The 12978-nt window shown below is 45.9% G+C and overlaps 1 protein-coding gene across 1 annotated transcript in view; it reads right to left on the reverse strand.

Moving 5' to 3' along the window:
* Positions 1 to 1224: 1224 nt before the first annotated feature.
* MAN2A1 (mannosidase alpha class 2A member 1) overlaps positions 1225 to 12978 on the reverse strand; it is a 177808-nt gene continuing 166054 nt past the window's right edge. Inside the window, exons 21-22 of the mRNA XM_062212295.1 lie at positions 5516 to 5626; positions 1225 to 3979 (exon numbers count right to left, since the gene is read on the reverse strand). Of these exons, the coding sequence (XP_062068279.1) occupies positions 3827 to 3979; positions 5516 to 5626 (264 nt within the window). The 3' untranslated portion in view covers positions 1225 to 3826. The remainder of the gene's footprint in view (positions 3980 to 5515; positions 5627 to 12978) is intronic.

Here is a 12978-nt window from a genome sequence, read left to right on the forward strand (position 1 = left end):
TTACAGGCGACAATTCCCAAGTTTTGCCTAAGCGAGCTTTTATTGAAGGAGTCTTGCCCACTTCAACCTCTCTTCAGGCACCTGTATTCCGCTTTGATACGTGGTAGCAACACAGTAGTGGCTGATTCTCTCTACTCTTTTTTGACAGGATGAGTTAGACAGTGAGAGACAGAGAGAAAGGTCTTCCTTCTGTTGGTTCACCCCCCAAGTGGCCGCTATGGCCAGCGCACCGCACTGATCTGAAGCCAGGAGCCAGGTGCTTCCTCCTGGTCTCCCATGAGGGTGCAGGGCCCAAGCACTTGGGCCATCCTCCATTGCCTTCCCGGGCCACAGCAGAGAGCTGGACTGGAAGAGGAAGAGCTGGGACTAGAACCTGGGGTGCCGGCACCACAGGCGGAGGATTAGCCAAGTGAGCTGTGGCGCCAGCCTCTACTCCTCTTTCATCCAAACCTTCAGCTATGTAAAACCATGGTCACACTTCATGTTTTCATACGGAAGGTGTATACAAGGTATTTGTGACCGTATCGTCATTTAAAATTTTATCAACTTTAACTTCAAATTATTTTAACAAGTTGCAGATCAAATTTTATGGAGTGAATGACTTAGTTTTTGTTATTCCCCTAAGAATTTATTGTTAATTTCCCTGGTAAAAATACCCCTATATAAGTTGATGATCTCTTTAGTGTGAGTCCAAACTTCCTAGTTTGAGTGCATTGTGTACTTGGCTAACCTATGGATACCTCCAGGACATTTATCCTTTACCCTACCTCCCAACTTGGAAGGAACTGCCCTAAAGCCAAGGAAGCTACAGAGTAACCTGGGCTGAGGGCATGCTCCAGACCCTTTTCCAACTCCCCTTACTTCTGGACCAACTCACATGGGCTTTCCTAGCTTCCTCTGTTGGAGGTCTCTCCTTCACACCCCATTCTACTCATACATTGAACCCTACGCATCCTAACTGGCTCGCAAGACCCCATGGGCAACAGCACCAGGAAGATGCCTAGATTCCAGCTTCAAAGGGTGCTCAAACACAGACATGAAACTCCCCACCACTCACCACCCCACCTACTTTCTAAAAGATCTTTTCCCACTAGGACTGGGCTAAAGAAGCATATTCAGGAAGGAACAAGCCCTCCCTACTCAACTCTAACCCCACTCTGATGTCTTAATATTTTCATATAACTGCCTACAAAACAGGAATAAGAATTACTCTGGAGAACCAGGCACAGGATAAGATTATCTTTTATTAGAGATCTTATATTACAGAATCCCAAAAAGATATAAAATCTTCCAAGAGAAAATATCAAAACCTGTTGATTCTAAGGTGAGAAAACAATCAGAATGAAAGCAAACATTTTCTTTCAGACAAAAGAATATGAAAACATTTCGGCACAACTACAACAAAGACATGGGAAGATAATTACAATGTCTTACAACACATTTTACAGCATTTTCATAATTATTTATAGAAAACAAGGATGCTCAGTTCTTGAAGACTGCAGTTATAACCTCAAATTAAAATTTCCAGAGAGGGAGAGGGGGAGGGGAAAAGAGGGAGGGAAGCAGGGGGTGGGGGGAGAGGGAAAGTAACAAGCTACTTGGACTACTAAACAACTGTGCTACTAAATGCAATAAAACCTAATATGCCACGGAGATCACTACCGCAGTGCATGGTTTTCAGTGTGTGCCGGTGACATTATTTGCTCAGTTCTTGACCACAACCCAAAGCAGAAGCATCCTCTTCTTCATCTCCCTGCTGGTTTCATCTAAAAGCTAACTCTTGAATGCAGAAACCTCTGGTTATGGTGACCTTCTGCTTTACCTGTGAACAGCTGGTGGCAACACACATGGAATAAAACCTCGACTGACATGGGACAGATCGATCTCAAACAACCAGAAGTGGCAAAACTACTGTTATTGCATCAGATTTTTTATTTCATCTGATCAGAGTTTCCAGAGTGATTAAGCGTACCCACTTAACCACAAAACACAGTGAACTCCCATAGGAAGGCTTGACATTGAAGATGCAATGAAAATACTGATCTTGCTCCTGGGATTTGCTTCTGGCAACCTTATCATCTATAGATGTCCACAAAAAAACCTATTTTTTTTTTAGTTGTTTATTCTTGAAAAAGCGAGGAAGGAAATGTACAGTACAAGTTTATTGCATGAAATTAAACCTCTCTGTAATATCTTTATCAACACTGGTATTGTTTCCTTAATTATTAAAGGCGAAGGAGGTTATGAATTTAATGTAACAACAACCACCTTAGGAGCTGCATCTTGAGGGAAAATCCAGACTACGTGGTAAGACGGAAATCGGCTTTCATTTTTCCAGAAAGATGTTGGAATGGCAAGAAGTAAAAGGAAGTTTAAAGTCAGAATTTGCGAAAACTTTGGACATACTCAAAGAATCCTTTCTATGTGGGAACTAAATATTCTAAAAGTTGCCAGCTAATATTGCTGCTATTTTAATATTAAGGAAACAAGGATCCCAACTAAAGTTTATTAAAAGTTCTCTAATGGCACATGGGCTTGGAACGTGACTCTGAGGTTAGCACAAACAAGAGTTTGCAATCAGCTACACAAACATTCTTGAATAAGGTAATGATGAGTTATATGTAAGTGGGTTCCAAACCAGGGTCTGTCTTAAAGCATTCTCTCTTCAACACGGTTAACTACTGTGAAACGGAAACATCTGGATTTTGTGTGCCACAAAATCCTGGCTTCAAGTTGTGGTTTCCTTGGCAGCAGCATATTTTAATTAACAATATTTTCCTTCCTTATTTTGTTATCTGACATCTCAGTACATTCAAATAGTCAAAATGTTTAGAGTGACATCACCACAAATTGAATGAAACAGATCAGAAGGTGGCCGGTATTGTCAGGCAAAAATCACACAAATTACGCGTCATAAAAAGTACCCATCCCCCTACCTACCCCCCCACCCCGCTTCCCCAGACAGTAATATGGACACCAAAAGATTTAACAAGACTTATAAAAAAATAAGGCACATTTATTTTGATATGGTAATTTTAAAATAGAAAACCCCCATCTCAGAACACCTGTATTCAAATGAGCTGTGTAAAAAGACACCTTTGTGGTACCCAAAATAGGTTTATGGTACCTATGGAATTGCTTCTTCTATCTCAGTGACAATGGAATAAATTGCACCTATCCCACATTGTCAAGTAATGAAAATATGCCTCTTTTTCTACTGCTGAACGATTCAAAATCAGGTACTTCCGGAAATAGTTACAAAGGGAAGGGGTAAGAGGTTCGTATAAAAAAAGGTGTGACAATCAACTATGTTTATCATAAGGGCTGAGGGATTGCACTTTTCCACGTATTTCAACACACACAACTTTTTCTCATGTGTATGAATAATTGCAACCATTTTGGCCATTAGCTATTCCCCACCACTTTTTTTTTTTACTCCATTTTGGTCAGACAGGTATTTCTGTAAAACTAACAAGGATTGGCGACACAAGTACAGATAAGAATCTCTGCACAACCCCCAACACAGACATAATTAGTTATCATTTAACCTGAGATACAAGCTGTTGAGAGGTTGTCTTTAAATATTTCTTCGCTTGCTGCGATTCATACTGATGGTGGTAGTCCATAGGAGAAACTTAAGAAACCTGGGTCATAGCATGGCTTTTTTTTTCTTTCTGTCCTGTTTTATTTATTTATTTATTTTTTAAAATCACAGAATCATGTTCTCACAGTAGCCAGAAGCTAAAATAATCTGCTTCTTTATTGCACGTCAAACCAAGAAAGGTAGAAAAGCCAATGCTTCCCGAGCCAAATCTGAAGGTCACGTTCATCTCAAGCGGATTCGAAATGTGCTGATTTCCATGGGACTCAAGTTGATCTCACTTATATTCTGGGCGTCTGCGGGTGAATGCATCAAGGATATCGATGAAGGTGTGAGGCTTGCAACAGTAAACTTGCTAAAAAGCTTCTGTACTGGCATCTAAAAAGAAAATGATACAAGATTTGCATATTGAAAACAACCCTGAAGACTGGGAGTGCATCAGTTAGTGTTGACATCCCACATGGGTGCCGGTTTGAGTCCCAGCTGCTTCGCTTCTGATCTAGCTCTCTGCTATGGCCTGGGAAAGCAATAAAAGATGGCCCAAGTGCCTGAACCCCTGCACCCATGTGGGAGGCCCGGAAGAAGGTCTCCTGGCTCCTGGCTTCGGATTGGCACAGCTCCAGCCGTTGTGGCCACTTGGGGAGTGAACCAGTGGATGGAAGCCCTTTTTCTCTCTCTCTCTGGCTCTCAGTAACCCTGCCTTTCACATAAATAAATCTTTTCTTAAAAAAAAAAAAAAAAAGACTATGGGAAGAAGTCCACAGTAAGGACTTTCAAGGAGACGTGCATGAAGTACGGGGATTTGAGGGCTTGCACACGCACAAACTGTCCCCGGGGGCCACAAGGGACAACATGTTCAGCACTGCATTCTGGGTTGGTTGAGAACTTCAGCACTTGGACACGCCGCTTTAAAATCACACTTCTCTTTCAGTCTCTGTTTAACCCTCAGAGAGTGGTTCTCAGTCATTTCTTCCTGTTCTAGCAGAGTGGAGAGAGAGGATAAGGGCCTGGAACCAGGAAGGCACCATCTGTTGTTACCAAGTTCCAGCCCACAGTGGGCAGGGCTCGCCCCCTCTCACCCCTGCAGGGTGTCCCAATTATGTCTCTGGGGACTGTGAGCTCTTTCAGGCTCCGTGCCTTCATGGGAGAAGGCTCAGAACCAGGGGCGCACAGATCATCCACAATCAGGCAGAGGACAGACCGAATGAGGAAAGTTAACAGCAGCGCCAGTGCTCCTTGGCGCCGACTGCACATGGGGTGAGGGGAATGGAGAAGCTGCTGGAAGGAGACTTAGGGGCCCCTCCCAGGCTGTTGTCTCTGTTGTTCACAGGCCTTAGCCACACCCCAATCTGTGGGGTTGAGACTGCACTCCTGGGTCCACTGCACTGCATCCATGGGGCGTCAGAGCAGAGCTGCCTGTGTGCTGGAGTCACAGCCCCGACGCACAGTGGCTCAGAGACTGAGGCAAGAGACACAGATGGTTCATTTCCACCCAGGGAGAGGCCCCATGGCACCATCAGCAAGAACAACTCCGCAGACACTGAATCCCCAGGAGAGGCTACTGACTAGTGGTGGGCGGTGACTGGTGAAGGGTGGTGACCGGTCTCAATGCTCCACTCACTTCCCTGCTACCCTGACCTGCTTCGCCGAGTACACGTCTCGCCTGGGGCCTCTGAGGGCCTTGGGTTTGCCTGGGCCAAAGCCAATCGTGTAAGCCCCAGGGGAGGTTGGCAGTGCAAAGAGTAAGCCCGGCATCCAGATGCACCTTGCTGCTGACAGGAGAGGAGACTGCAGGGGCAAAGAGCTTTCCTGCGCTGCAGGCGGAGGGGATGGAGGCAGCGAAACACAGCACCGCTGTTGGCTGCATGGGTTTTGCATAAAGGGAGGCTTTCCAAGGCTTCACCTGCAACTCACCTTTCCCTGAGTAGTAGAGCAAAGCAGTCCCGTGCCTCTGCTGGGGAAGCGGCAGTCGAAGCCTTTCCTGTGGAGGATCAAGGCTGCCTCATCGGAGTAGCCGCTGCCCACCTGCAAACGAGCAGAAAGCTGCAGCAGCTGTCCAAGGCAGGTGCACACCATGGACTCGCAGGCAGCAGCCCCAGACCGCGCCATCAGCAATGAGAGATCCGCTTCCTCCCAGGTCCCTGTCCCCTGCACCTGCTCACCAGCTCCAGGCCCTCCACCTCTCCCGCAGCGTGCTGAGCCAGGTGAGATTAAGTTCCAAGGTAACCGCATCCCCCAGAGTCCCTGAGGACTCACGTTTTCTTCTGTCCACGCACAAATGGGTTCTTTGAAAAGTTCACGGTGCAAAAACACCCTGCAAACCTAGGCAGTTTTTTTTTTCTCATAATACACATTTTCTGTGAACTTTTTTTGAAGATCCTTCATATTATGTACTGTTTTGTCAGAGTTTCTTCAAACAGAGCGTTTCATTTTTAACATACATATCACTCGAATAGAGTAAGGGGGAACTTCGAAAAAGTTCATGGAAAATGGAACTAAACAGAATTTGGGTGCAAACACTTTTGAAATGTACTTTGTTATAACACATTTTCCATGAACGTCCTGAAGATCTCTCATATTACACCTGAATTTAGCCTTTCTCTGGTCACTGAAGGATGCACCATCCACCTTAAAACTGCGACCTGCTTCTCTGCTGAACACCAACCTTGCTAACTGCATTAACACTCTTAATCTCTAGTGGATTGCTTATCTTTACATATGCAACATTCTCACTGACTTCACTTTGCTTATCACTTGTGAGGTCACCTTCATTTATTAGCTTACTAAGTTATCTTAATTATCTTAATTACAAAATTACCTTAATAAATTGTTTTCTCAAGCGGGAAATATGGATAATATAAATATATTCAATATAATATATAAATATAATATTATCATAGAAAATATGATAATAAGCAGAAAGAATGAAAACTCCTAGGAAAAACTGTGAAACCCGGTACTCAAAGGTGAGGCACGTGTGGCTCGGTGCCGTGTGGCTCGGTGCTGGCACTGTGATAATAAGGACTCCTCCTCCCTTCTGCAGCCCCAGATAGGAACGGCCCGGGCTCCTGGGCATGCACAGGAGGGAAAAGGCTTGCGAGGTCCAGATGCTGCCTACGTCTCCAGTGCCTGCACAGCAACACGCTGCGACAGCCGACAGCTGTCCCCACCTCAGACTCCTGGCAGGAACAACCTGTGTTATGCTGTTTCGTACTGGGGTTTTGCAATGGTGTTGCTACGATTTTGTTTGAAGGGAGAGGAAAAGTCACTTGAGGAATCTGGAGTCATCCCACAGCCACATGGCACCCACAGCAGGTTTACGTGCAAGGACCAAGATTTCTAATGAAATTTCAATCAGTTCCACACCCCCTCCACATAGCACAAACAGTACAGAAGAAAACTCTTCACATCATACACTGGTTAAGATCCTCAGAACAGTCACAAGGAGCGCTCTGTGCCGCACCAACAGTGACCCTGGGAGTAGTCATCTACTCCTTTTCTGCAAGATGGACCGAGTGCCTCTGCCACAGCCTGGTGGGGTGCAGGGTGACGTGCAGCGCAGACGCTGCAGACCCGAGCAGGTCAGAGCCTGGGCCGGGAGTCAGACACTCTGAGAGCTGGCTCCACGCTCCGCAACTTCACAGCCGCTGAATTCAGCAAAGCCAGGTTTTCTGTTTCCATGAAATGGATATGAAGTGAAATCAAACAGCATAATGAGGACTCGGCCCAGGGCTGGGCACAGGGGACACCCCTGCGTGTTATCTTTGAGGATTTCTACCAGTGTCATCCATCAAATCAGTGTGACTACCTTCATGTTAAACAATACTCTCATTTAACTTCTTAGTCATAAATTTCTTTTATTGACATAGTAACTTTGTAGCTGAAGAATCGCCGGCTGGACGCCAAATTAGACTTCCAGAGTTTTATATCAAAATCATAATGAAGTCCTTCTTTGAATTCAAAGATCAGATGGCCTCTTAATTAGATTCTTTTAAAATCACTTGTCATTATTAATCCGAAGCATCTGGCCAGCCATTTTAATTCATAGAGCCATCCTTAAAAGCCACTTGCTAGCAGGCACAGCTAAAACATCCACAACACATTCGCTTGTGGAGTAATGACTTCTGACAGCTCCCGAGAAGCTGAGAGGGACACAGTTGTGGGCCGGCAAACACCTTGGGAATTCCACAAGAGCCGGGCACCACAAAAATAGAAATACAAGTTACAAACATCAAAGTTCACTGAACAGAAAAGTTACACTTTCTGAAAACAAAACCTGTATCACTTTTGTAAGGATTGAAATAGCAATCTCGTCCAAGTTTTTTTTTTTTTTTTTAAATCAAATATTCATGAAAATACCAGTTTTCAAGCAAAAATACCTGAGGCAAAGCAGCAGTTCCTCGGTTTCAAAGTCTGTCTAGACATTTTATTTCCAAGAAAACTGTTTTTCAAAGTAGGGAAACTGTGAATTTAACTTGAATATTCAAGCAGGAAAACAGATCCCTTCAAGCAGTCACACTGCACGCTCTGGGAGAACAAACAGATTTTTGAGGCAAGTGATTTTGCATTCATTCATTAATGCAGGAATAATACGGGCGCCCCAGAAAGGGGAGGGTGTCGGGGGGGTGAAATCACCAGTGTGAAGACTGTGCCAGGCCCCGAGACCCCACGTGAAGCTGCACCACTGCAGCAGGGCTGCGGCGTTCAAAAACCACACAGGGCAACAGCTCACAGCACTGACTTCAGGGCATCCAACCAACACCCAGCTCAGGGGCTAGGGGCAGCCAGTGCAGAGTGTGTGTGTGTTGTGTGGTGGCGGCGGGAGGCTCTGGCAAATGAAGCCATCAGATAAAGCTGGGCTCACAGCTCTATCATCAACCAGTTAGGTGACTCTGAGTCAAGGACTTAACCTCTGCAAATTCCGTGAGCTAGTCTGGACCCGTGGGATCCCTCCGAGGCTCAAGAGCCAGCCCCAGGGGCAGCGAGTCATTCCTAACACTTGCTCAGCACTTGGTGTTTGCAGACCCTGGGCAGAACACTGTTCACTCATTTTACTTCGCAGCAACCTCTGAGATGGCTGTGGTGGCACACACATCTCTATTTGTATACTTAACTGTGTTTCAACGTGCAGGGAAGGCCCTATCCCAGCGCACCCTCTCGGACTGCAGCTGCAAGGACCGCGAGTGACCCTGCAAGAGTGAGTCCTGACCTCTTCCCTCCAGGGACATCTCTCCGCAGGTGCCCCATGACTCCCGAGGAGGCAGGAGAAAAATGGACAGGATGTCCCCCGGGGTTTTCAGCCTGCCCCTCCCCTCTTGTTCCCACACAAGAGCCAGCCTAAGGCTCTGAGAGTCTGCCACACTCGGGGGTGCCTCACACCCAGCACCGCCTATATCTTCTTCCTGGTGTTGTGAGAGCTGCAAGTCAGCACTGAACACAAAGTCCCTAGCATGTGGCCCTGGCAAGCAGACGATTTACAGGCAGGCAGATGGACAGACAGACAGCTCCCACCTGCTGGTTCGCCCCCCAAATGGCTGCAATGGCCAGGCCTAGCCGGGACCAAGGCTGAGTGCCAGCAACTCAACCTATGTCTCCCACATCACCACTGCCTCCCAGGATCTGCAACTAGGGGTAGGTAGGCTGGAGCCAGGAGCCAGAGCCAGGGATGGAACCTGGGCACTCTGGTATGGGATGCAGGCACCTTCACTGCTAGGCTAACCACCTGTCAGTTACGTTGTTTAAAAACAAAATCTGAGGAATTACTAACTCAGACATGTAAGTCAAAATGACATCAAGACTTACTTTGGCAATAAATGTCCACCTTCTCTAATTTATAAAAACCATGCTGACATTTTTACTTCCTTATTAGTAACCCTCACAACTGCTCACAGCAGAGTGAGCATGGCTGAGAATCTTTACTTCCCAGGTGCTCACACAGCTTCCCACAAGCCAGACACACTTCATAAACAGTATTGCCAACCCTGAGAACGTTCCAAAGGTGCAGACTACATTATCAATCGGCATGATACTAACGAGGAAGTTAAGTGACTTGCTCTCTAAGCCACATGGTTATTAAGGGGAGGAGCCCCACCCTAACCCAGGTGATGGGAGGCCAGGGCGGAGGCAACTCTACTCTCCTGCCTGTGGTCTGGCTCTGCAGAGGTGCTCACTGACACTCATCAGCCAGGAGGGGAAAGATAAGGATTTTTAAATGTACTACAATAAAGTGCTATAAACTAAAGGAGACGACCTTTCTGATGACTTAAGGCAGATGAAACCATGACTTATCAAAACATGCATCAATTTTTTCTGAAGAAGGTTTGGAAATTAATTTCTGTCCGTCCACCATCTAATTATTCCTTTTTTTTAATTTAAGATTTATTTATTTATTTTGAAAGTCAGAGTTACACAGAGAGAGACAGAGACAGAGAGATCTTCTACTTGCTGGTTCACTCCCTATGTGGCAGAAACAGCTAACACTGGGCCATGTCAAAGCTAGGAGCCAGGAGCTTCACTCAGGTCTCCCAAGTGGGTGTCAGGGCCCCAGACACTTGGGCATCTTCTACTGCTTTTCCCAATTAGTAGGGAGCTGGACTGGAGGTGGAGCAGCTGGGACAGGAACCAGCGCCCACACTGGATGCCGGCATTGCAGGTGGAAACTTTACCCATTTCGCCACAGCACCAAGCCCCTTTCTGCCTACTCTTATTTGTTCATCTCATGTCAAATAAGATTTAAGGCCATTCTGGAAATTATGCGTGCACTTGACAGCGTCTCCTAAGGGAGAACAGGCAAATCCTCCTCCACCGCAGTGGACGAGGACTTGAGATGGGAGAGTTGTGCCATTCCTGTGTCACGCCTAAAGAAAACTCGACTCAAAGGTCGGGGGTCAGCAGAATTTTGCAAATTGTAACGTAAGTCATACGTGCATGCATTGTTTTTCTGGCAAAAAAGAAGGGCTGTAACTTTGGCCACATTCTCCAAGAGATCCTAAGATTTCTAAGGCACACAAGGATATTAAGATTCAGCTGAACATGTGCTGGGAAGATTACTCCAATCCACTCAGCTGCTCTGAGAACCCCTAACAGTTCTTGTCTTGAGTGGGTTCTGGCAGCTGGAAAGGTTAGAAAACTGTACACTTTGCTGGAAGTCCAGAGACAGGAAGTAACCAGTAGCAATTCATTTTCTGGGGTGTTCATTAAAATGTCCCAATAATTGCTATCCTTTTTGATCAACGAGATAAGATGACAGACAGAAAGGGAAGGTTAATGGGTATTCTTAGAAACAACAAAGGAATTTTTTTCCCCCCACAATTTTCACCTTTCCAGAAGCTAGCAAGATCAATAAAGCACCAATCAATTCCTGTAAGAAAGGCAAAATAAAGTAAAAACCTGAAACTGATTTTTGTAAGAAAAGAAGTGGCAGCATAAACAACTGGGGAGAAAAAAATCTTATTAACTAAGTGGTACTGATATTAACCATTTGCAGAAAACAATTAGCCATGAACCATGAGTCCTACATAGAATGAAAAAATCATGTTACATAAGAGAATACTTGAAAAAGTTCATGGAGGCAGGTGTTTAATCCAGCAGTTAGGACTTTGGTTAGGATGCCAGTTTCCACATCAGAGTAACTGGGTTTGACTCTTGGCTTTGGCTCCGAGTTGAGCTACCTCCTAGTGCAGACCCTGGGAGGCTCCGAGAAGCTGGGTGCCTGCCACCCATGTGGGAAAACTGACCTGAGCTCCTGGCTTTAGGTCCCAGGCTATTCTGGGTGCTTGGGGAATGAACCAGTGGATGGGTACTCTGTGTTTCCAGCTCTATCTGCTTCATAAATAAATAAATAAATAAATAAATAAATAAATATTATAAAGTTCATGAAAAATGGAATTAAAACTGAAGTTTATTTTGTTGTAAAAATTTTGAGGGGCTGGCATTGTGGCACAGTGGGTTAAGCCGCTACTTGAGACGCTGCTACTTAAGATGCCAACAATCCATATGGGTGCCAGTTCAAGTCCCTGCTGCTCTGTTAGGTAGCAAGTCAGAAATTTAGCCTATGTGTGTGTGAGACAGGCCTGAAGACCGCACCCACTGAAGAAGCTCTAGAAGTCCAACATCTTACACTTCAATGTCCTGCTCAAACCCTGATAACCCCCCAGGTGGTCCCAGCCCTTCCCCCAAGGAAAGCTCCCAGGAGAATTCTCTCTCCTCAGGACCAAATGGGTTACCTGATAACAGGGGGCAATAAAACCTACTCTGCCAGCAAATCTGGGGAGGAATTTGCTAATTTTCACCCAACAAACCCTTCTGCTAGGACTCCCTATCCTTTGTCCTGGAGGAGAGGGAGAGGTGGGTAAACAGACTCCCTTAAAAACCTAGGGAATCCAAACTGACTGTGCACTCATCTCTGCCTCTTGGCTGAGCCACCCGCCTGGCCTGCCCAACCAAGTAGCCTCCCTCTCCCCCAATCCGAGTGACTGCGCACTCTCTCTGTCCCTTCCGTTCTGATGGATGCTCTATCCCCAATAAAGTCTTATCACTTCGCTCTGTCTCACGCCTGAATTCTTTCTTGCATGAAGACAAGAACCTCATGGCTTCCACGGCCTTTCCTCCAGTGACAGCTCCACTTTTGATTCAGCTCCCTACTAATGTACCTGGAAAGCAGTAGAAGATGGCCCAAGTGCTTGGGCCCCTGCCACCCATGAGGGAGAGTCCCTGATGGGGTTTCCAGTCTGGCCCAACCCTTGAAGAGTGAACCAGTGGATGGAAAATCTCTGTCTCTCTAACTTGGCCAAATAAATAAATAAACCGTTAAATATTTTTTCAATCCCTACACATGTGGGATCTTCACAAAGTTCACAGAACATGCATATTATGAAAAAAAGATACACAAATTTCAAATTTCAAAATCTTTTGCACTAAAATAAACTTATTTTTTAATTCCCCTTTTCCATGAATCTTGTGAAATACTCTCATATATGGAAATGAAAAAAAAAAAAAAAAGTCCAAACATGAAAGCAACAAGAGTCATTTGGAAACAGGTGGAGCTGGCACTTCTCACACCGCCCAGGCAAAACTGTTCCAGGAAGCCGTGAAGAAGGGCTCCATGGTTTCCCCTCTGTGCCACTGCTCCAGACTGAACCTGCAGCAGCGGCCCCCAGAACGTGACTCCCGATCTGTCCTTCCGTGAGACCCCCTCACCTGCTCCCTTCCCCTTCAATAACAAGCCCTTCCTGACAGCAGGGCCCCCCCAGTCAGTGTGCCTGTGGTGTGCCTGTTCCACCCTTTTCAGACCTTTACAGAAGCCTGCCTGGGACATCTCCAGCATTAAGGGAAGGGGCTGCACGAGAGATGAGGTCGCAGGCCAGGCCTTACAGGCT

Source organism: Lepus europaeus, chromosome 15 (genome assembly GCF_033115175.1).
Source record: "Lepus europaeus isolate LE1 chromosome 15, mLepTim1.pri, whole genome shotgun sequence".
In the NCBI taxonomy this organism is placed as follows: domain Eukaryota; kingdom Metazoa; phylum Chordata; class Mammalia; order Lagomorpha; family Leporidae; genus Lepus; species Lepus europaeus.